Source organism: Mesoplodon densirostris, chromosome 11, assembly GCF_025265405.1.
Source record: "Mesoplodon densirostris isolate mMesDen1 chromosome 11, mMesDen1 primary haplotype, whole genome shotgun sequence".
NCBI classification, from domain to species: domain Eukaryota; kingdom Metazoa; phylum Chordata; class Mammalia; order Artiodactyla; family Ziphiidae; genus Mesoplodon; species Mesoplodon densirostris.
The window spans coordinates 84,980,573-85,004,087 of NC_082671.1; the positions used below are offsets into that span (position 1 = coordinate 84,980,573).

At 41.8% G+C, this 23,515-nt stretch overlaps 1 protein-coding gene across 2 annotated transcripts in view; it reads right to left on the bottom strand.

Annotated features, from left to right (window-relative positions):
- Window positions 1–23,515, bottom strand: part of CFAP54 (cilia and flagella associated protein 54) — a 310,560-nt gene that overhangs the window by 251,195 nt on the left and 35,850 nt on the right. For both annotated transcript variants that reach the window (XM_060113374.1, XM_060113373.1), the window contains exons 6-9: window positions 8,712–8,855; window positions 6,791–6,904; window positions 6,566–6,667; window positions 1,169–1,367 (exon numbers count right to left, since the gene is read on the bottom strand). In XM_060113374.1, coding sequence (XP_059969357.1) covers window positions 1,169–1,367; window positions 6,566–6,667; window positions 6,791–6,904; window positions 8,712–8,855 — 559 coding nt within the window. The remainder of the gene's footprint in view (window positions 1–1,168; window positions 1,368–6,565; window positions 6,668–6,790; window positions 6,905–8,711; window positions 8,856–23,515) is intronic.

Sequence of the window (23,515 nt, forward strand, 5' to 3'; positions counted from 1 at the left end):
CGGGCCTCTCACTGCTGTGGCCTCCCCCGTTGCGGAGCACAGGCTCCGGACGCGCAGGCTCAGCGGCCATGGCTCACGGGCCCAGCCGCTCCGCGGCATACGGGATCCTCCCAGACCGGGGCACGAACCCGCATCCCCTGCATCGGCAGGCGGACTCCCAACCACCTGCGCCACCAGGGAGGCCCCGGAAGTTTTTTTTAAAATGAAAAGAAATTCTAAATCATTTTATATCTATGGAAGAAATGTAATCCATAGTTAAAAACATTTCCACAAAGAGAATTCCAGGTCCAAATGCCTTCACCAGCAAATTCAAACATTTGAGAAGAAATAACACAAATCTGACACAAACTCCTCCAGATAACAGAAAAAGAGGGCAGAACTCTCAACTCTTATTATGAGGCCAACACGACCTTGAGGGCAAAACCCAAAAAGGATATTATAAGGAAATCTCTCTCATGAACAGAGAAGCAGAAATATTAAACATTAGCAAGAAAATCAAGCAATATATCAAAAGGATATTCCTCACTGCCAGATTAAGTTTATTCCAAAAATATGGAGTAATTAAAAATTAGATAAGCAATCAATGTAATGTATCACATTAATAGAAATAAAAGACAAATCCATTTGATTAACTCAATATATCTCAATAAACCCATTAAAAAGTTTTGATAAAATTCAACAACTATTCAGGATTAAAAACAAACAAAACTCTTAGCAAACCAAGAATAAAAGAAACTTCATTAATCTCAAACAGGGTATCTAAAAATATCTTTCAGCAAATATCAAAATTAATGATAAAATACTGAAAGCTTTCCATCTGAGATCATAAATGAGACAAGGATATCTGCTATCACCACTTCCAGCCCATGTTTTACTGGAGAGCCTAACTAGTGCAAAATAAGTCAAGAAATGCAAGAAAGAAGAAATTAAAAGGTTAAGAATTGGAAAGAAACAGAATTGTCATTATTCACACATAATATGATTGTATACATAAAAAATCCAAAAGAAAATCTACTAATACATTATCTGAATTATCCATTGAGTCTAGCAAGGTTGCTGAATTCAAGATCAATAAAAATCGGTATCAGTTTCTTAGGTATGGACTACCGTGCTAAAATTTTTGTTATTCATGTTCTACCATAAAATATTATTTTAACAACATATTTACTTATTAAAAGTTCTTTCCCTGCTATAAACAGTTCTGAGACAACATCACGAACTTCTACTTCATCTGTAACAACAGGTCCAGCTTGTAGTGTTCGCCGATTTGAGTCAGAGAGAGCCTCCAAGACAGCCAGAAACCGGGATGCAGTGCTATCAAACATCTCATCCAACAACCGTTCTGTGACAGTACGTGGCCACGGCAACTGGAATAAAAATATATATATACAGCTCACTTTTTTAAAGTTCCGCAATGTTTGATAGTATAAGACGAAGACAAGTAAGGTGTGCTTCATTAATGCTAAAAGAGAGAGTGGTTGGGGCCTCCCTGGTGGCGCAGTGGTTAAGAGTCCGCCTGCCGATGCAGGGGATACGGGTTCGTGCCCCGGTCTGGGAGGATCCCATATGCCGCGGAGCGGCTGGGCCCGTGAGCCATGGCCGCTGGGCCTGCGCATCCGGAGCCTGTGCTCCGCAACGGGAGAGGCCACAACAGTGAGAGGCCCGCATACCGCAAAAAGAAAAAAAAAAAAAAAAAAAAAAAAAGAGAGAGTGGTTGGTCTGTTGATGACAGATGGCTGCTTTTATGGTTTTCATTTTTTGAGGTGTCACTCCAGACTTTATTAAAGTTTATGTCATGCTGCCACTACATCAAAAACGCTGCCATCTCTTTATATGTTTGTGTTTCCAAAGCAGCCTAGAAAGGCTGTTTATTAATAAATGGCAGCATCAGTCTCTATATGGTTTGTGGTACCTCCATGACAGCCTTTAGGAACTGATACTCAAACTCTGGTTGCCTCAAAATCTCTCAAGAGCTCTTTTTAGATTCACAGACCAAATCTCCAGAGATTCAGTGAGTCTGGGTGGGACATTTTCAGTAAACACTGGAGGAAATTCTAATGCAAAAGGTCCCCAAACCCAAATTTGAAACACTATTTTATAGTATAAATAACAGGTCTTATGGTAGCTAACTGTAAAGAAGAGTTGACCAGCTGTATACAAGTAAGCCAGAGCCAGTTAGAGCCGCGTGCGAATCCCTAGCCACTGTACTTTCTGTCGGCCCAGAATGATTTCACCCCAAGCAGATGGCCTGCCTCCACACTTTAGTCTTCTCTCTGACAAATGACCTGTTCTCTGTACTTAGATTACCAGGAAACCAGAAAGGTAGCTCTAGTTGGCTTTTCCAGAATCCATGTCCAGTTAGGGGATATCCATATTTCCCACAATTTCCTTGCTCCATTCCTCTTCCTGGGGCAAAGTCAGAAAGACGGAAAAGCAAAAGCAGGGATAAAGCTGCTTTGGACTATTTTTCCCCAAACAAAAACTTCCCTGCTTATTAGCTTCTATGTGCTTTCAACCCTTAGGTTAACTGATATGTTAAAAACCTCAGTAAAGCTTAAGCTTCATGCCCTGCCCTCTCTTGCTTTACAAACAGATGTCAGGGTTTCTTCTAAGATGTTTGCTATGGGTTAAAACAGAGCTTTAAAAAATTATATTTAAACAGCATAATAAACTTTCTAATAATTAGAAGTATTCAAAATGAAACGGTAAAACTCAAATAAATTACAGTGGAATTGTTTTTTAAAATATCCTAGAAAAACTAGCAAAAAGTGAACTAGAGCTATAGATTTATCAGAGCTATAGATGAATGACAAGCAAAAGATTTTAAAATATAAATATTTAAAAGACCAACAAACAATATTTAAAGCTAACGCAATTTAAAAAACACTGGATTGGGCCTCCCTGGTGGCGCAGTGGTTGAGAGTCCGCCTGCCGATGCAGGGGATACGGGTTCGTGCCCCGGTCTGGGAGGATCCCATATGCCGCGGAGCGGCTGGGCCCGTGAGCCATGGCCGCTGGGCCTGCACGTCCGGAGCCTGTGCTCCGCAACGGGAGGGGCCACAACAGTGAGAGGCCCGCATACCGCAAAAAGAAAAAAAAAAAAAAAAAAAACACTGGATTGGGGGGCTTCCCTGGTGGCGCAGTGGTTGAGAGTCCGCCTGCCGATGCAGGGGACACGGGTTCGTGCCCCAGTCCGGGAAGATCCCACATGCCGCGTAGCGGCTGGGCCCGTGAGCCATGGCCGCTGAGCCTGCGTGTCCGGAGCCTACGCATCCGGAGCCTGTGCTCCGCAACGGGAGAGGCCACAACAGTGAGAGGCCCGCGTACCGCAAAAAAATAAATTAAAAAAAAATTAAAAAAAAAACAAAAAACACTGGATTGGGGCTTCCCTGGTGGCGCAGTGGTTGAAAGTCCACCTGCCGATGCAGGGGACACGGGTTCGTGCCCCGGTCCGGGAGGATCCCACATGCCGCGGAGCGGCTGGGCCCGTGAGGCATGGCCTCTGAGCTTGCGCATCCGAAGCCTGTGCTCCACAATGGGAGAGGCCACAGCAGTGAGAGGCCCGCGTACCGCAAAAAAAAAAAAAAAAAAAAGGGGGTTTGTAACATTATTCAAATTCTATACCTTGAATTTTACCCATAGGAAATAAAAGAAAGAAAAAATAATATACCTGAAGGTGTTGATTACAGCAATATTTATAACAGCAAAGAATGGGAAAACAACTAAAATACTAGTAATAAAAAGTATTAGACAAATCCTGGTACATGTACTGCATAGGGTATACTAAACCATCTTTTAAATTGTCAAGATGGATGAGAAGCTGAATGATATAACCCATGCAGTCAGTTCCAACCCTAAACACCGTGGCTTCCATGACATCAGTGCCATAAGATGTATTATGTTAATTCCCCAACATAATACATCCACCCCATTCAAGCTCAGTTTCTCACTGTCTCACTGTCCACCAAACGTCGTTGCTTACTTTTGCTTCCAAGCTATGTTCATGCTCTTGTCCTTTACTTAGAATGCTTTCCCCCCTTCTCCCTGTCTAATCAAATCCCGCTTGTTATTCCAAAGCCATTCAAAAAAGAACTTCAGGGCTTCCCTGGTGGCACAGTGGTTAGGAACCTGCCTGCCAACGCAGGGGACGCGAGTTTGAGCCCTGGCCCTGGAAGATCCCACATGCTGCAGAGCAGCTAAGCCCGTGCACCACAACTACTGAGCCTGCGCTCTGGAGCCCACGAGCCACAACTACTGAGCCCGTGCACCACAACTACTGAGGCCTGCACGCCTGGAGCCCCTGCTCCGCAACAAGAGAAGCCACTGCAGTGAGAAGCCCGCGATCTGCAATGAAGAGTAGCCCCTGCTCGCCACAGCTAGAGAAAGCCCGCGTGCAGCAATGAAGACCCAACACAGCCAAAAATAAATGAAAGAATGAACTTCGACTTCATCTTTTCTATGTGCCATCACTCTTGAACCACAGTAGGCCTTCGATACATGGCTACTGAATGAATGAATGAAAAATAAATAGTAATAGCTCATACAACTGAGGACCTACCACATGCCAGGAACATTCTAAGGGCTTTACATGTAACTCATTTAATCACCACCATTATTTCCTTCTTAATTCTTATCACAAGCTATAATTTACTTATTTATGTGTTATGTAATTTCTCCACTAGAAGGTAACCTCTATGTATCTTGTTCACAGAGCAGGTACTTTAAAAATATTTATTGAATGAATCACTAAATGGTCAATCATTAGAAGTCTGAATTAGCAGTCCTATAAAACAACCCTTTGAAAGTCAAAATGATTCACTGTGAGTTAACAACTGTCCTATGAACTCAGAAATTTTCTGTAAAATAGATTTAATGCACACTGAAATACTTTCTTTTGTAGAAACAGTAAAACGATTTCATAAATTTAAAGCAGAACATTCTGCAAAATATGCCTCCTGCTCTCTAACAAACACTACAGCATTACTACTTAACAATACCAGATGCAGGCTATTCAACAGCTCATCCGAGGAATTATCTATAATTTGGCAAGCTACCACCCCCACCTATTACACACCACTGGTCAGTAAGGGATATGATTTAAAAGGAGGTACGAACTACATGCCTGGGATCAGTACTCAATTTATCTCAGAGACACTAAGTAGCAATAGAAAGCTACCATGTCCAAATAATATTTGTATTTAAATATGATTTATTTAAAAGAAAAAAGGGCTTCCCTGGTGGCGCCGATGCAGGGGACACGGGTTCGTGCCCCGGTCCGGGAAGATCCCACATGCCGTGGAGCAGATGGGCCCGTGAGCCATGGCCGCTGAGCCTGCGCGTCCGGAGCCTGTGCTCCGCAACGGGAGAGGCCACAGCAGTGAGAGGCCCGTGTACCGCAAAAAAAAAAGAGAATTCCTCTCAAATATTATAAGAAGAAATGAGGAAAGAGATTGGCAGTCACTGGAGTAGTTAGAATACACTGAGCTAGAGACCTGGGTTCTGGTTCCAGTGCTGCCAGCAGCTGGCTTAAATACTCTGGGCTTTATTTTCCCCGTCTGTAATAGAAAAGGACGGAACCAAATGATTTCTAAACTTCCTTCCAGGTTCTGAGATTCTACTACTCTTCTGTCAGAAAGTGCCCATCTTCTTCCCCGTCACTTTCATTTTCAGTCCCAAAGAAGCTCATAAAAGAGAGTTCACAACTGTCTAGAATGGTCAGGGAACACTTCAAAGAAATACAGAGCTGGGATTTAAGGAACACTGAGGTTCAGAATGGCCAGGGGGAAGCCAGTGGGAGAAGGAGAAAGGCAGAAGGGAGAAAGGGCAGGGGATCCCACAGGCATATCTGTGTCCCACTCCTCTCCCTAGGAGCCCTTAGTGCTGTTGGCCAAACACACCTGTGGCCAAGAGGGGCCGTGTGAGGAGTTCTGACCATGTTAGAAAGGAGGCTGCCATCACTTCCATGCTGAGCATCACTGCCTCTGTGAGGTCCTCCAGAGCTCTCTTAGGTGCCCTCTGGCAGAACGACCCAGCAATTTTCCAAATGAGGACTGCTCCTCAACCTGGCCCTGAGCGTCGGTCATGAGCAGAGCTCCTGATAACTATAATAATGTTTGACTCCACTGGGAAATAAATTGCTTTAAGCCACTGAGACATGTGGGTTGTTTGCTGCTCCAGTATAACCTACACCCTAAACACTCCCAGAAGCTGATAAGAAAAGGTGCCTCCACCTCTTCTCCATCCTCAGTGCCTTTGAAGCTGACACCAAGTGGTCAAAGGCCTCTGCAGCACCACTCAGAAGCCTGTGCATTTGAACCTTTCCCAGGCTCTTCAGCTTCTTGGCCTTTAATGTTACAAAACTGGGATTGTGCGAAGGTACGGAAGCTTTGAGAAAGGGATGAAGCAAGGCCGTGTCCAAATTGGGAAGGCATTCTTCTATTTGCCACTGGTGCAGGGATTAGGGGGCAGGATTTAATACTTAGTGTCTAGGCTTAAAAGACAGAGAGGTATAACACAAACGCACTGCAAAAAGAGTCTAAAACAGAGAAGACGTTCTGAGACTTACAGTTTGTGCTTCCCTTAGGTTAACTCTTATCTTTGGTCTAAAGAAACTTTTGTTTATTCTTCTAGATTCGAATACTCCCCTTTTGAAGATCATGACTGCCATCTGCCTCAAAAAGAAGAATTATATATGAAGTAACAGTGGGATGTACTTCTCAACTACTAATATTAATTACTTAATCATTTGTAGAGTACAGTAAATTTCTTTTATTTCATGAAATTTTTATACCTTTATCGTGGCCTCTCTATAATATCCTCTGGATTCTTCCTGTGATTGTGAGGAACTCATTAATTCCAGTTGCCTTAACTCATCAATTTTAGCCAAAGCACGCCGAGCAAATGCCTACATGCAATTAAAATAAATTTAATTCATAATAAGTTAGAGTATAGTGATTAAAAATATATCAAGACAGTATGTTTTATTCTCCCAGACATTTGATTTAATTGGTGAATTAAACTCTAGGCTGATGCTGATTCTTTAGAACATGGTAGCTGTCCTGTCAATCATTTCCGAGAAGCACCACTAATTTCTGTAAATCTAAAGTTAATAAAATGTCAGATATACTAACTTTATGAATTAATTCAAAAAGTAAGGAAAGTCAAATTCTGGGCTAAACAGCAGCTTCATATAGATGATCACTTCTCTGGCATTGTACGCATGTATGCACACAAGCGCACGCACGCACACACACACGCACACACACCCCTCCTCAGTGCTCTTCTCAAATTCTAACCTTTCTACCAAAACAAGCTGTGTTATCTATTCAATTGTTCACACTGTCCACTAAATTGTGAGGTCCTTAAAGGGTCTTATTCATTTTTGGATTTCCAGTACCCAACATATAGGAAGTATTTATTAATATATGAGGAAAGGAAGCAGGGTAGCTTATTTAATCAGTTCACCATTATTATAATTCTTTAGCAATAACAGCAAAACAAGTTCAATTCATGCAATTTATTTTACTAGTTCTTTGAAGTACTTTATTTATAATTTATGATTTTTCATGAAGATGCTTCTAGAACACAATAGTAACATAAAGGGTTACATTTTCCAATAAGAAAAAATTCCAATAGGAGTCAAATGGTCAAAACTATGCAAACATTTCGATCCCTGATAAATTTAATAGCTATAGAAACATGCCACCACTAGTACACTAAAACTAACTATGCATATATGGTGAGTAGTTTCTAGAATGTATCCTAGGCTAGAAAAAGTATCCCACAAGGGCTGTATTAAGCTGTTCTGCTGAAATCCAACCCACCCTGTACTCACCAAGCTATGCACACTGGTGCAGGGACAGGTTCGCCCAAAGGAAAGGGTGCCTGTTTCTAATTCTCACCAAGACCCCATCCACTGACAAGCCAAGTACCACATACCATAATGAGAGTACCTGTTTTCATCTGCACAGAGGTGTGGCATAGACCAATAGAAGCCCCAGCCAGTTAAGTTATAGTTCAAATATTCAATCAAAAATATATATAGGAAAAGAGGAAAAATAAGAAATAGAGTATACTAAATAAATGGGGGTAGGAAGCAGAGAAAAGCAAGACAAATGGATGGTAGGTGGCATGGAACACAGTAACTAAACAGGGAAAGAAAGTAGCTTGCATACAAGAATACAATAAGGAAGGGAAGATATCAGAGATCTGATTCAGAAAAGGAGTAAAGACGGTAGAAGTGAATAGAGAATAAAGGGGGAAACAGGAAGTGAAGCGAGAGACCAACAGAATGGAGAAGTCAAGCAAATTTCTGCAAATGAAGCCTGGGACTTTTGTCTTTGCTTCACTGCAATTCTTTGGGTTTTGTTTGTTTGCTTGTTTGTTTTCTTGCCGCTCATCTAAAGAAAAAATGCTGAATATGTTGTATTTTTATTTTTATTTTTATTTTTATTTATTTATTTTTTTTTTTTGCTCTACGCGGGCCTCTCACTGTTGTGGCCTCTCCCGTTGCGGAGCACAGGCTCCGGACGCGCAGGCTCAGCGGCCATGGCTCACGGGCCCAGCTGCTCCGCGGCACGTGGGATCTTCCCGGACCGGGGCACGAACCCGTGTCCCCTGCATCGGCAGGCAGACTCGCAACCACTGCGCCACCAGGGAAGCCCTGTTGTATTTTTAAATATTGGCATCCTCAGAGTTAAAAAGTAGCGTACCTCTCCGTGAATACCAGCCTGGCAGTCATAGTAGCATTGGCAGACAGCGGTGTAAAGAGTAGCTCTCCATGTCAAGTACCTGATGGACAGAAGTGGGACCGAGGATTCCATACATACACTGGCCCACAGGAGATATTCCAAGGCCTGAGACAGGAAAAGGGCACAATAGAATGTCTTTTCATTTTAAGCTAATAATGCCGATTTTCATTTAATATTATCAAATTATGAGTGGTGAGCCCAAGTTGCTGACTACTTAAACTAAAAATACCACAAATAATGAGTCAATTAAAAAAACAAGCATTTAAAAGTAAAAGAATTATTTCAAGAACTCAAAATCTCAAGTTAGCCATTTTAGAATGTCTTCCTTCTTAGCTCCTAAAATCCTATGAACTCAGCTTATTTTTATTAACATTTATCAAGTGTCAACAGTAGTCTAGGAGCTAATTCAATAATGCAATTGTTATTAGCTGGTCTCAAACCAATGTATTATTCTGAAAATAAACTGGCATGCATAACAGAGTAGGGAAAAAAAGAAAAGGCTTACAATCTGGGGCCTGTGATACTTAGTAGAAATGGTCCAGGATTAGAATCAAAAAGACCTGGGCTTCAGTTCCAATTTTAACACCTAGTATCTGTGTCATTTTACTTCTCCAGACCTCAATTTTCTCATCTATAAAATGGATATTTTAGCACATCACTGCAGTACTGTCATGGGAAGGAGACAATGTACATGACACACTAGGATGATTCTGACTCAATATAAGCCGCCTATAAATAATGCCTATTACCAGTGTAATATTCCAAAGGTACAAACTGAAACAAAATTTTGGGGAAGGGTCACCATTGTTATTGACCCATCTGTTGGAATATATTTAAGAGCCTCTTGTGCTATTCTATCTACAGTTAAAGAATTTTTCCCCACAATCCCAGTGATAATCCTTTTTGGACATATTTTTCCCATAAAGCCCTGGGAAACACTATTTGAAACTGGGAAACACTATTTGATGATATGTATTCTGCAGTTAACTTTGTCAATATTTTCTTTTCTTTGAAAATATTCTAGGGACTTCCCTGGTGGCAAAGTGGTTAAGAATCCGCCTGCCAATGCAGGGGACACAGGTTTGATCCCTGGTCTGGGAAGATCCCACATGCTGCGGAGCAACTAAGCCCATGTGCCATAACTACTGAGCCTGTACCCTAGAGCCCACGAGCCACAACTACTGAGCCCACATGCTGCAACTACTGAAGCCTATGCACCTACGCTCCGCAACGAGAGAAACCACCACAAATGAGAAGCCCGTGCACCACAACAAAGAGTAGCTCCCGCTTGCCACAACTAGAGAAAGTCTGCGTGCGGCAACAAAGACCTAACGCAGCCAAAAGAAAAAATATTCTAAAACTTCAAAGGGTAGCCAGGACATGTAAGCAACTTAAATGTCCATCAACAGAGGAATGGATAAAGAAGATGTGGTACATATATACAACAGAATATTAGTCAGCCATAAAAAAGAACAAAATAATGCCATTTGCTGCAACATGGATGGACCTAGAGATTGTCATACTGAATGAAGTAAGTCAGACACAGAAAGACAAATATATGATACAGCTTATCTGTGGAACCTTTAAAAAAAGGGGTACAAATGAACTTATTTACAAAACAGAAGTCGAGTCATGAATGTAGAAAACAAAATTATGGTCAACAGTGGATAAGGGGGAAGGGATAAATTGGGAGATTGGGATTGACACATTCACACTACTATTTATAAAATAGATAACTAATAAGAACTTGCTGTATAGCCTACTCAATACTCTGTAATGGCCTATATGGGAAAAGAATCTAAAAAAAAAAGAGTGGATATATGTATATGTGTAACTTATTCACTTTGCTGTATACCTGAAACTAGCACAACATAGTAAATCAACTATACGCCAATAAAAATTTTAAAAAAATAAAATTTCAAACGGTAAATGGACTGTATTGCCCTTCACTTGATTGAATATTAGAAGAAATTTGGTCTCTGCTCCACATATTGCTATTAGAACTATTACTGGGATGGCAATAAGAATCTATGAGCAAAGTATCTCAGAATATCAAATTCTAAATTCTATCCATGGAAATATCAGCCTTAACAAAGCAGTCTCCCAGGACTATTGGGATACTTCCTCACTTGTCTCCTTATCTTCTTAAATACTCGCTTCTTTATGCATCTTCCTTAATCCACCAGAGTTATCCTTCTAAAATGCAAATTGAGTTGTGTCACTCTTGTGCTTTAAACATTCAATGGTTCCCTATTGTCTATATAACGAAGTTCAAACCCTTTATAGGGCATTTTTTTTTACCATCTTTATTGGAGTATAATTGCTGTACAATGGTGTGTGAGTTTCTGCTGTATAACAAAGTGAATCAGTTATACATACACATATATCCCCATACCTCCTCCCTCTTGCGTCTCCCTGCCACCCTCCCTATCCCACCCCGCTAGGTGGTCACAAAGCACCGAGCTGATCTCCCTGTGCTATGCAGTTGCTTCCTTTATAGGGCATTTAAACACCCTTCACAACCTAGTCCCTGCCTTCCCCCGCCCCACCCCCATTATTCTTGACCTTGCATAGTATACTTAAAGCTGGTCCAAAATACTTTCCATGCCACAAAACATCTTAATGGTCCAAATATGCATCTCTGCTCACTCTGTTCTCTCCTTCCCCTTAAGACTGAGCTGAAACTCTACCTCCACTATTAGCAGTGTACTTGCACAGTTAAACTCCACGAGCCTCAGGTTCTTCATCTGCAAAATAGGTATACCAGTAACTTTTATAGGATTGTTTTCATTAATACATGCTAAGTGCTTAGAACACAGTAAACACATACTAAGTGTTAGCTTTGCTAATGACAATGAAAACAAAAGAAGGAGGAAGGGGGAGCATGGGGAAGACAGAGGAACAGGAGGAGGAGAAGGGGGAGGGAGAGCAGGGGAAAGAGAACTAGCTGTTGAAGAGGACTCTGCTAACATCCCTCAAGAGAAATGACCTTTGCTTCAATTCTGCCTCTCCTGTAACTGTGCTGTATGTATATACATGTGTATCTATACACTGTATATAATTTACATAGATTCTTACATGCACATATATATGTCACATCCAATTGCATTAATATGCTCCTGTGTGTGATTCCAAAACCTTACTCTGATCTCTTTGAAAATAACAACAGTGCCTTTTTTGTTATTATATCCCCAGCACCTAGAGCAGTGCCAGGTACCTAGCAGATATTCCCAAGTGCTATTCAATGAATTCACTGAACAACCCTAAAGTCAGCAGAAACAACCAAGGGAGAGTTATGTTAACAAGTAGTCTAGATTCTCAAGAAAATAATGATAATAAATTTCGACAACAGAAAAAAGCTCCTCTTCCAATAACAAATCCAGACTTCGATAACTGAGGAAATAATTAAGGAAAAATAAGTCTATAGTAGTGAAACCCAATGTGAAAAGACAAATCATCAAAAAGGTCTAGGAGCTTCACATGTATAAAGCAAATCCATCAGACTGACAAAGCATTTAACAGTAAGAACAGATGAAACACTGGTAACATTCAGACCCTATTACCACTTTTGGAGCCCTCAAAGGCAATGTGTATAACGTGTGTGCAAGCAGCTCAGCGCACATCTAAAAGAAAAAAGAAGCCTGAGGGAGCGAGGGGAAGACGGCGGAAGACTAAGACGCGGAGATCACCTTCCTCCCCACAGATACACCAGAAATACATCCACACGTGTAACAACTCCTACAGAACACCTACTGAACGCTGACAGAAGACCTCAGACCCCCCAAAAGGCAAGAAACTCCCCACATACCTGGGTAGGGAAAAAGAAAAAAAGAATACACAGAGACAAAAGGATAGGGACGGGACCTGCACCAGTGAGAGGGAGCCGTGAAGGAGGAAAGGTTTCCACACACTACAAGCCCCTTCGCGGGCAGAGACTGCGGGTGGCGGAGGGGGAAAGCTTCGGAGTAGTGGAGGAGAGCACAGCAACAGGGGTGTGGGGGGCAGAGCGGAGAGATTCCGGCACAGAGGATCGGTGCCCTCAGGCACACACCAGCCCGAGAGGCTTGTCTGCTCGGCTGCGGGGGCGGGCGGGGCTGGGAGCTGAGGCTCGGGTACCGGTTTTCAGTCGGAGCACAGGGAGAGGACTGGGGCTGGCGGCAGGAAGAGAGCCTGAAGGGGTTAGTGCACCACGGCTAGCCCGGAGGGAGTCCGGGGAAAAAGTCTGGAGCTGCCGAAGAGGCAAGAGACTTTTTCTTTCCTTTTGTTTCCTGGTGCATGAGGAGAGGGCATTAAGAGCGCTGCTTAAAGAAGCTCCAGAGACGGGCGTGGACCCCGGAGACGGGCGTGCGACGCTGGAGCTGCTGCTGCCGCCACAAAGAAGCCTGTGTGTGAGCACAGGACACTCTCCACACCTCCCCTCCCGGGGGCCTGTGCAGCCCACCAATGCCAGGGTCTCAGGAGCCAGGGACGACTTCCCCAGGAGAACGCACGGCGCGCCTCAGGCTGGTGCAACGTCACGCCGGCCTCTGCCGCCGCAGGCTCGCCCCACACTCCGCACCCCTCCCTACCCCCGGCCCGAGTGAGCCGGAGCCCCTGAATCAGCGGCTCCTTTAACCCTGTCCTGAGCGAAGAACAGACGCCCTCAGGCGACCTACACGCAGAGGCGGGGCCAAATCCAAAGCTGAGCCCCGGGAGCTGTGCAAACAAAGAAGAGAAAGGGAAACCTCTCCCAGCAGCCTCAGAAGCAGCGGATTAAAGCTCCATAATCAATTTGATGTACCCTGCATCTGTGGAATACATGAATAGACAACGAATCATCCCAAATTGAGGAGGTGGACTTTGAGAGCAAGACTTATTATTTTTCCCCCTTTTCCCTTTTGTGAGTGTGTATGTGTATGCTTCTGTGAGAGATTTTGTCTGTATAGCTTTGCTTTCACCATTTGTCCTAGGGTTCTATCTCTCCGTTTTTTGATTTTTTTTCTTTAAAAAATTTTTTTTTCTTAATAGTTGTTTTTTATTTTAATAACTTTATTTTATTTTATCTTCTTTCTTTCTTCCTTCCTTCCTGCCTTCCTTTCTTTCTTTCCTTCCTTCCTTCTACTTTTTCTCCCTTTTATTCTAAGCCGTGTGGATGAAAGGCTTTTGGTGCTGCAGCCAGGAGTCAGTGCTGTGCCTCTGAGGTGGGAGAGCCAACTTCAGGACACTGGTCCACAAGAGACCTCCCAGCTCCACATAATATCAAACGGCAAAAATCTCCCAGAGATCTCCATCTCAACACCAGCACCCAGCTTCACTCAATAATCAGCAAGTTACAGTGCTGGACACCCTATGCCAAACAACTAGCAAGTCAGGAACACAACCCCACCCATTAGCAGAGAGGCTGCCTAAAATCATAATAAGTCCATAGACACCCCAAAACACACCACCAGACATGGACCTGCCCACCAGAAAGACAAGATCCAGCCTCATCCACCAGAACACAGGCACTAGTCCCCTCCACCAGGAAGCCTACACAACCCACTGAACAAACTTTAGCCACTGGGGACAGACACCAAAAACAACGGGAACTACAGACCTGCAGCCTGCAAAAAGGAGACCCCAAACACAGTAAGATAAGCAAAATGAGAAGACAGAAAAACACACAGCAGATGAAGGAGCAAGTTAAAAACCCACCAGACCTAACAAATGAAGCGGAAATAGGCAGTCTACCTGAAAAAGAATTCAGAATAATGACAGTAAAGATGATCCAAAATCTTGGAAATAGAATAGAGAAAATGCAAGAAACATTTAATAAGGACCTAGAAGAACTAAAGATGAAACAAGCAATGATGAACAACACAATAAATGAAATTTAAAATACTCTAGATGGGATCAATAGCAGAATAACTGAGGCAGAAGAACGGATAAGTGACCTGGAAGATAAAATAGTGGAAATAACTACTGCAGAGCAGAATAAACAAAAAAGAATGAAATGAGCTGAGGACAATCTCAGAGACCTCTGGGACAACATTAAACACACCAACATTCGAACTTTAGGGGTTCCAGAAGAAGAAGAGAAAAAGAAAGGGACTGAGAAAATATGTGAAGAGATTATAGTTGAAAACTTCCCTAATATGGAGAAGGAAATAGTTAATCAAGTCCAGGAAGCACAGAGAGTCCCATACAGGATAAATCCAAGGAGACACATCAAGACACATATTAATCAAACTGTCAAAAACTAAATACAAAGAAAACATATTAAAAGCAGCAAGGGAAAAACAACAAATAACACACAAGGGAATCCCCATAAGGTTAACAGCTGATCTTTCAGCAGAAACTCTGCAGGCCAGAAGAGACTGGCAGGACATATTTAAAGGGATGAAAGGGAAAAACCTAAAACCAAGATTACTCTACCCAGCAAGGATTTCATTCAGATTCGACAGAGAAATTAAAACCTTTACAGACAAGCAAAAGATACAGAATTCAGCACCACCAAAGCAGCTTTACAACAAATGCTAAAGGAACTTCTCTAGGCAGGAAACACAAGAGAAGGAAAAGACCTACAATAACAAACCCAAAACAATTAAGAAAATGGTAACAGGAACATACATATCGATAATTACCTTAAATGTAAATGGAATAAATGCTCTAACCAAAAGACACAGACTGGCTGAATGCATACAAAAACAAGACCCGTATATATGCTGTCTACAAGAGACCCACTTCAGACCTAGGGACACATACAGACTGAAAGTAAGGGGATGGAAAAAGATATTCCATGCAAATGGAAACCAAAAGAAAGCTGGAGTAGCAATTGTCATATCAGACAAAATAGACTTTAAAATAAAGACTATTACAAGAGACAAAGAAGGACACTACATAATGATCAAGGGATCGATCCAAGAAGAAGATATAACAATTGTAAATATTTATGCACCCAACATAGGAGCACCTCAATACATCAGGCAAATGCTAACAGCCATAAAAGGGGAAATCGACAGTAACTCAATCATAGTAGGGGACTTTAACACCCCACTTTCACCAATGGACAGATCATCCAAAATGAAAATAAATAAGGTAACACAAGCTTTAAATGATACATTAAACAAGATGGACTTAATTGATATTTATAGGACATTCCATCCAAAAACAACAGAATACACATTTTTCTCAAGTGCTCATGGAATATTCTCCAGGATAGATCATATCTTAGGTCACAAATCAAGCCTTGGTAAATTTAAGAACATTGAAGTTGTATCAAGTATCTTTTCCGACCACAACGCTATGAGACTAGATATCAATTACAGGAAAAGATCCGTAAAAAATACAAACACATGGAGGCTAAACAATACACTACTTAATAACAAAGTGATCACTGAAGAAATCAAAGAGGAAATCAAAAAATACTTAGAAACAAATGACAATGAAGACACGACGACCCAAAACCTATGGGATACAGCAAAAGCAGTTCTAAGAGGGAAGTTTATACCAATACAATCCTAACTTAAGAAACAGGAAACATCTCAAATAAACAACCTAACCTTACACCTAAAGCAATTAGAGAAAGAAGAACAAAAAACCCCCAAAGTTAACAGAAGGAAAGAAATCATAAAGATCAGATCAGAAATAAATGAAAAAGAAATGAAGGAAACGATAGCAAAGATCAATAAAACTAAAAGCTGGTTCTTTGAGAAGATAAACAAAATTGATAAACCATTAGCCAGACTCATCAAGAAGAAAAGGGAGAAGACTCAAATCAACAGAATTAGAAATGAAAAAGGAGAAGTAATAACTGACACTGCAGAAATACAAAAGATCATGAGAGATTACTACAAGCAACTCTATGCCAGTAAAATGGACAACCTGGAAGAAATGGACAAATTCTTAGAAATGCACAACCTGCCAAGAATGAATCAGGAAGAAATAGAAAATATGAACAGACCAATCACAAGCACTGAAGTTGAAAATGTGATCAAAAATCTTCCAACAAACAAAAGCCCAGGACCAGATGGCTTCACAGGCGAATTCTATCAAACATTTAGAGAAGAGCTAACACCTATCCTTCTCAAACTCTTCCAAAATATAGCAGAGGGAGGAACACTCCCAAAATCATTCTACGAGGCCACCATCACCCTGATACCAAAACCAGACAAGGATGTCACAAAGAAAGAAAACTACAGGCCAATATCACTGATGAACATAGATGCAAAAATCCTCAACAAAATACTAGCAAACAGAATCCAACAACACATTAAAAGGATCATACACCATGATCAAGTGGGGTTTATTCCAGGAATGCAAGGATTCTTCAATATATGCAAATCAATCAATGTGATACACCATGTTAACAAACTGAAGGAGAAAAACTACATGATCATCTCAATAGATGCAGAGAAAGCTTTTGACAAAATTCAACACCGATTTATGATAAAAACCCTGCAGAAAGTAGGCATAGAGGGAACTTTCCTCAACATAATAAAGGCCATATATGACAAACCCACAGCCAACATTGTCCTCAATGGTGAAAAACTGAAAGCATTTCCACTAAGATCAGTAACAAGACAAGGTCGCCCACTCTCACCACTCTTATTCAACATAGTTTTGGAAGTTTTAGCCACAGCAATCAGAGAAGAAAAGGAAATAAAAGGAATCCAGGGCTTCCCTGGTGGCGCAGTGGTTGAGAGTCCACCTACAGATGCAGGGGACATGGGTTCGTGCCCCGGTCCGGGAGGATCCCGCGTGCCGCGGAGTGGCTGGGCCTGTGAGCCATGGCCACTGAGCCTGCGCGTCCGGAGCCTGTGCTTTGCAATGGGAGAGGCCACAGCGGTGAGAGGCCCGCGTACCGCAAAAAAAAAAAAAAAAAAAAAAGAAAAGAAATCCAAATCGGAAAAGAAGAAGTAAAGCTGTCACTGTTTGCAGATGACATGATACTATACATAGGGAATCCTAAAGATGCTACCAGAAAACTACTAGAATTAATCAATGAATTTGGTAAAGTAGCAGGATACAAAATTAATGCACAGAAATCTCTTGCATTCCTATACACTAATGATGAAAAATCTGAAAGTGAAATCGAGGAAACACTCCCATTTACCATTGCAACAAAAAGAATAAAATATCTAGGAATAAACCTACCTAAGGAGACAAAAGACCTGTATGCAGAAAATTATAAGACACTGATGAAAGAATTAAAGATGATACAAATAGATGGAGAGATATACCATGTTCTTGGATTGGAAGAATCAACATTGTGAAAATGACTCTACTACCCAAAGCAATCTACAGATTCAATGCAATCCCTATCAAACTACCACTGGCATTTTTCACAGAATTAGAACAAAAAATTTCACAATTTGTATGGAAACACAAAAGACCCCGAATAGCCAAAGCAATCTTGAGAAAGAAAAACGGAGCTGGAGGAATCAGGCTCCTTGACTTCAGACTACACTAAAAAGCTACAGTAATCAAGACAGTATGGTACTGGCACAAAAACAGAAATATACATCAATGGAACAGGATAGAAAGCCCAGAGATAAACCCACACACATATGGTCCCCTTATCTTTGATAAAGGAGGCAGGAATGTACAGTGAAGAAAGGACAGCTTCTTCAATAAGTGGTGCTGGGAAAACTGGACAGGGACATGTGCAAGTATGAGATTAGAACACTCCCTAACACCATACACAAAAATAAGCTCAAAATGGATTAAAGACCTAAATGTAAGGCCAGAAACTATCAAACTCTTAGAGGAAAACATAGGCAGAACACTCTATGACATAAATCACAGCAAGATCCTTTTGGACCCACCTCCTGGAGAAATGGAAATAAAATCAAAAATAAACAAATGGGACCTAATGAAACTTCAAAGCTTCTGCACAGCAAAGGAAACCATAAACAAGACCAAAAGACAACCCTCAGAATGGGAGAAAATATTTGCAATGAAGCAACTGACAAAGGATTAATCTCCAAAATTTATAAGCAGCTCATGCAGCTCAATAACAAAAAAACAAACAACCCAATCCAAAAATGGGCAGAAAACCTAAATAGACGTTTCTCCAAAGAAGATATACAGATGGCCAATAAACACATGAAAGAATATTCAACATCATTAATCATTAGATAAATGCAAATCAAAACTACAATGAGATATCATCTCACACCGGTCAGAATGGCCATCATCAAAAAGTCTAGAAACAATAAATGCTGGAGAGGGAACACTCTTGAACTGCTGGTGGGAATGTGAATTGGTACAGCCACTATGGAGAACAGTATGGAGGTTCCTTAAAAAACTAAAAATACAACTACCATATGACCCAGCAATCCTACTACTGGGCATATACCCTGAGAAAACCATAATTCAAAAAGAGTCATGTACCAAAATGTTCATTGCAGCTCTATTTACAATAGCCAGGAGATGGAAAAAACCTAAGTGTCCATCATCGGATGAATGGATAAAGAAGATGTGGCACATATATACAATGGAATATTACTCGGCCATAAAAAGAAATGAAACTGAGTTATTTGTAGTGAGGTGGATGGACCTAGAGTCTGTCATACAGAGTGAAGTAAGTCAGAAAGAGAAAGACAAATACCGTATGCTAACACATATATATGGAATATAAGAAAAAAAATCATGAAGAACCTAGGGGTAAGACGGGAATAAAGACACAGACCTACTTGAGAATGGACCTGAGGATATGGGGAGGGGGAAGGGTAAGCTGTGACAAAGCGAAAGAGAGGCATGGACATATATACAGTACCAAACGTAAGGTAGGTAGCTAGTGGGAAGCAGTCACATAGCACAGGGAGATCAGCTCGGTGCTTTGTGACCACCTGGATGGGTGGGATAGGGAGGGTGGGAGGGAGGGAGACGCAACAGGGAGGAGATATGGGAACATATGTATATGTATAAATGATTCACTTTGTTATAAAGCAGAAACTAACACACCATTGTAAAGCAACTATACTCCAAAAAAGATGTAAAAAAAAAAAAAGAAGACTGAAAAGCCAGAATTCTCCACCGTCTGGTCAATTTTGAGTTCAGACGGGGGCTGTTGGAAGCAGAGTGGGGTTTGACACAGACTTGTTTTTTTTTTTTTTTTTTTGCGGTAAGCGGGCCTCTCACTGTTGTGGCCTCTCGCCGTTGCGGAGCACAGGCTCCGGACGCGCAGGCCCAGCGGCCATGGCTCACGGGCCCAGCCGCTCCGCGGCACGTGGGATCCTCCCGGACCGGGGCACGAACCCGTGACCCCTGCATCGGCAGGCGGACTCTCAACCACTGCGCCACCAGGGAAGCCCGACACAGACTTGTAATATCCTTTGCTATCTGCTGAGAATGTAAGCTCATCCCACTAGCATGCAAGTTCACCTTAGGAGAGGGCCCTGTCTGTCTTGTTCACCACTGTATCCCCAGCCCCCAGAATTTTATCTGGTGTGTAGTAAACATGCAACAAATCTTTGCTGACTGACTGACTGATCTTCATTGAAAAGTTTCAGTTCATGATGCTAAACATGGACCTACTTCAGGTAATCACAGGGTCAAAGGGTTGAGAATCTATCTAATTTCATCCCCTCCCCAACATCACCAGCACCACCACCTGATGTCCCACACCTTCCCCACCCATGACTTCCCACCTACAGTAACAAGGAACATGCCCCGTGGCATAAGAAGACAATTCTAAACATGAACTTCTTTAATCTGAAATGCAATCCACCTTGATACATCTCCGGTACATTCATCCTAGTTATGCCTTCTGGAACAACACAAGACCACTCAAAACTCAACTTGCAAATCACCGCCTTCCATGAATCTGAAAGCACCTATGCAGCCTGCCCTCTCCCCCAGCTCTCTCTCCAGGATAAAGATCCCCAAGCACTTCTTTACCTCCCAGGACTGCACTTCCCTTTCCCATCATCGTTGGTCTTCCACGGCTTTGCTCCAGGTTGCCAAAGTCCCTTTAAAGTGTGTAACTAGACCATAGTGAAAGGAAACTCCCCCTCCCTGGTTCTGGACACTATATCTCTACTAAGTTGGCCTGGGGTCGCTTTATTGCTGTTTTCGTTGCTGCTGCTGTCATTGTTTCCTGATTTTGCCACACAACTGATATGGAATTAACAGTCATCAAAACTCTTGAGTTCCTCGTATCTGCTGCACAGAAATCTTATTGTGGATTTTTACACTCAGGTTGTTGTATTTGGGGGGAGGTGGAATTAAACCATGTATAAATTCCCCCCTTTATATCCACGTCTTTCCAAAGCTCTCAGGATTCCTGGTATCAGAAATTTCACATTCCAAAGTAAAAATAGCATCCGTGAACAGCTGTTCACATGATGTTTGGGTTTGGCCTCAGACTTAGCATCAAGACCCTAAATCACAGATTTTAGTGCCAGAAGGGACCTTAAAAGTAACCTAATCTGACTCCAAGAGACTAAACTGCTTGTAAGTGACAGAGCTGGGGCTGAAATTCAGGTCTCTGGATTCCCAAGTGCAGCAGGATTCTTCCCACTACACAGGGAAACTATGACAAAAAGGAGAAAAGCCGTCATTCCACTTAGGGCTCTGAGAAACCATCATTCAGGTTTTAAAGAGGAAATGCCATTTCAAAAAAAAAAACCCTCTTAATTTGTAGCATTTTTTCTTGCCCCTGAAAGAATTATTTCTATTAATAAAAAATTGACGATTTCAGGAGGACTACTGTCTTCATTAAAAAAAAATAAAAGCAACTCTGAAAAACCATATTATAGGAGCCTAGCAAAAGCATGGTTCAGGTGTCAAGTAGGAAAAACACACACACAATTAATCAGCTGAGCCACAGGATGGCACTGCAGCGTCATTTATATCAACTCATACCCTTTGAGGGAAAACACTGAGAAGCATTTCAAAGTCTGGACTTGAAGTTTATGTAACGGTACGTGGACTGATCTGACGACCACTGTTCAAGCCACACACTTTACCAAACTATTTCAGTTTGGTAAATAGGGAAAACAGAAATCAACATTTTCTTAGAATGAATAGATTCTACTGAATTCTTTAATGTTTGCTGAGTACTCTACTACAGTTGTAAATGCCTCAGAAGAAACTACGGCTTTTACCATAAAGGAAAGCAAACTGTCTTATGTCTTTAGGGAAAGAGGCTTAGAGAACTGCCCTCCCTCCATTCGCCAAGCTTATGCTGGTGACCTGCCTCAGCACAAAAGTGCTTCCCATTCGGGGAAAAGCGCTGGCCAGTCTTGGTCTTCAGGATGCCTTCAGTCATGTCAGAAAATATTTCAGCATTGTATCAGGAGCTCCCACACAACTCCTCCATTTGCAGAGATGAACCAAAGTAGGGTGGGTCATGGGATATGCCAGCAGACACGCCTTATTCTAATGGTGTTGAGAGGCAGCACAGGGTGGCACTGGCTCTGGCCTCCGCTACATCTCTAACTAGATGTGTGACCTTGAGCGAATTAACCTTTCTAAGCCTCAGCTTCCTTGTCTATAAGACAAAGGTAATGATGGCACCTTCTCAAAGTGCTGGTGTGAGGATTAAATGAGATAATATGTGAAAGTGCTTAGAAGCATACCTTAGAGATGATAAGCATTCATTCAACAAAGGACAGTGATGGTGGTGGTGTCCACCTCCTAAGACTATTATGGCATTATTGTGTATGCAAAGCCCTTTACACAGTACCTAACACAGAGTAGGGATTCAATAATAATAACAAATGGTAATCATAATTCCCAGCTCCTATAGGAACAGGACTTTAGATTGCTCTGGGGTGACACCAAGAAAAGCCTAAGGATTCCAATTCTGGTTCTCCTTCTGTCTCTTGCTATAACAGACTTGAACTCTAAAGTAGCTACAGAATCAGGAGGATTCAGACGTGGCTGGACTGCCAAGGGCTTGTCCCCATTAAATGGACCCATCGAGTCCATTTACAGTCTCAGCTCAGGAATCAACTTGTCAGCTGAGGGTCTGTGAATTTCAGGGTGAAAATTAATTTCCTTGAAACTTATTATACTGAACAAACTGAAAGAATTTCATCCTGATCTGAAAGTGCCAACTGTACAGCCACCCACCACCCCCAAATTCTTGCATTCCTCACTCCCCCACTCACATCCCACAAGATTGGGACATAGAACGATCCTCCTTCAGGCCTTCCTTATTTTGTCAGAGAGAAACTCAAGTTATATGAGGGGAAAAGAAGATGTCTTACAAAGGGTATAAATAAGAAATTATTTTAAGATGACTATCATGTTAAATTAAAATTCTCTCAGCATTAAGAAGTACAAACACTAACAGTTAAATGTGGGCACAGACATCTCTGCCCTTCAAACTTTTGCCAGACAAATGCTATAAGCAGACCAAACTACGATGGCTCCACGAAGCAGTATTTGTTGCTACAGCAAGTGCAACAGGAGATTACAAATTCTTTTTAGGAAATCATCTGGAGCTGGATAGAGAATCGTTGGAATAGTCTGTAGACCAAATTTACATTATACATGGGACAGTCTCCCCTCATTTTAATTCACACTCAAAAAGCTGGCAGAGAGTTTGTTCAAGTCACTGTCAGTAATAGAGATTTTAAATGCAAGGAACAAAACAGAACACCCAATTAATGTTATCCATTATGCATGCAAATACCTTTGCTTCTATTTATTTTTTAAACATTGTCAACTTTTAAGATACTTGGCTGTGTTTTGAGGAAATAAGGAAAAAATATCTGTCCTGAGCGTTAGAATATTCAGAGCAAGGTTCTGCATGCAATAGAGAAGACTAAAGTAGTAGTGTTGCAAATGCCAGA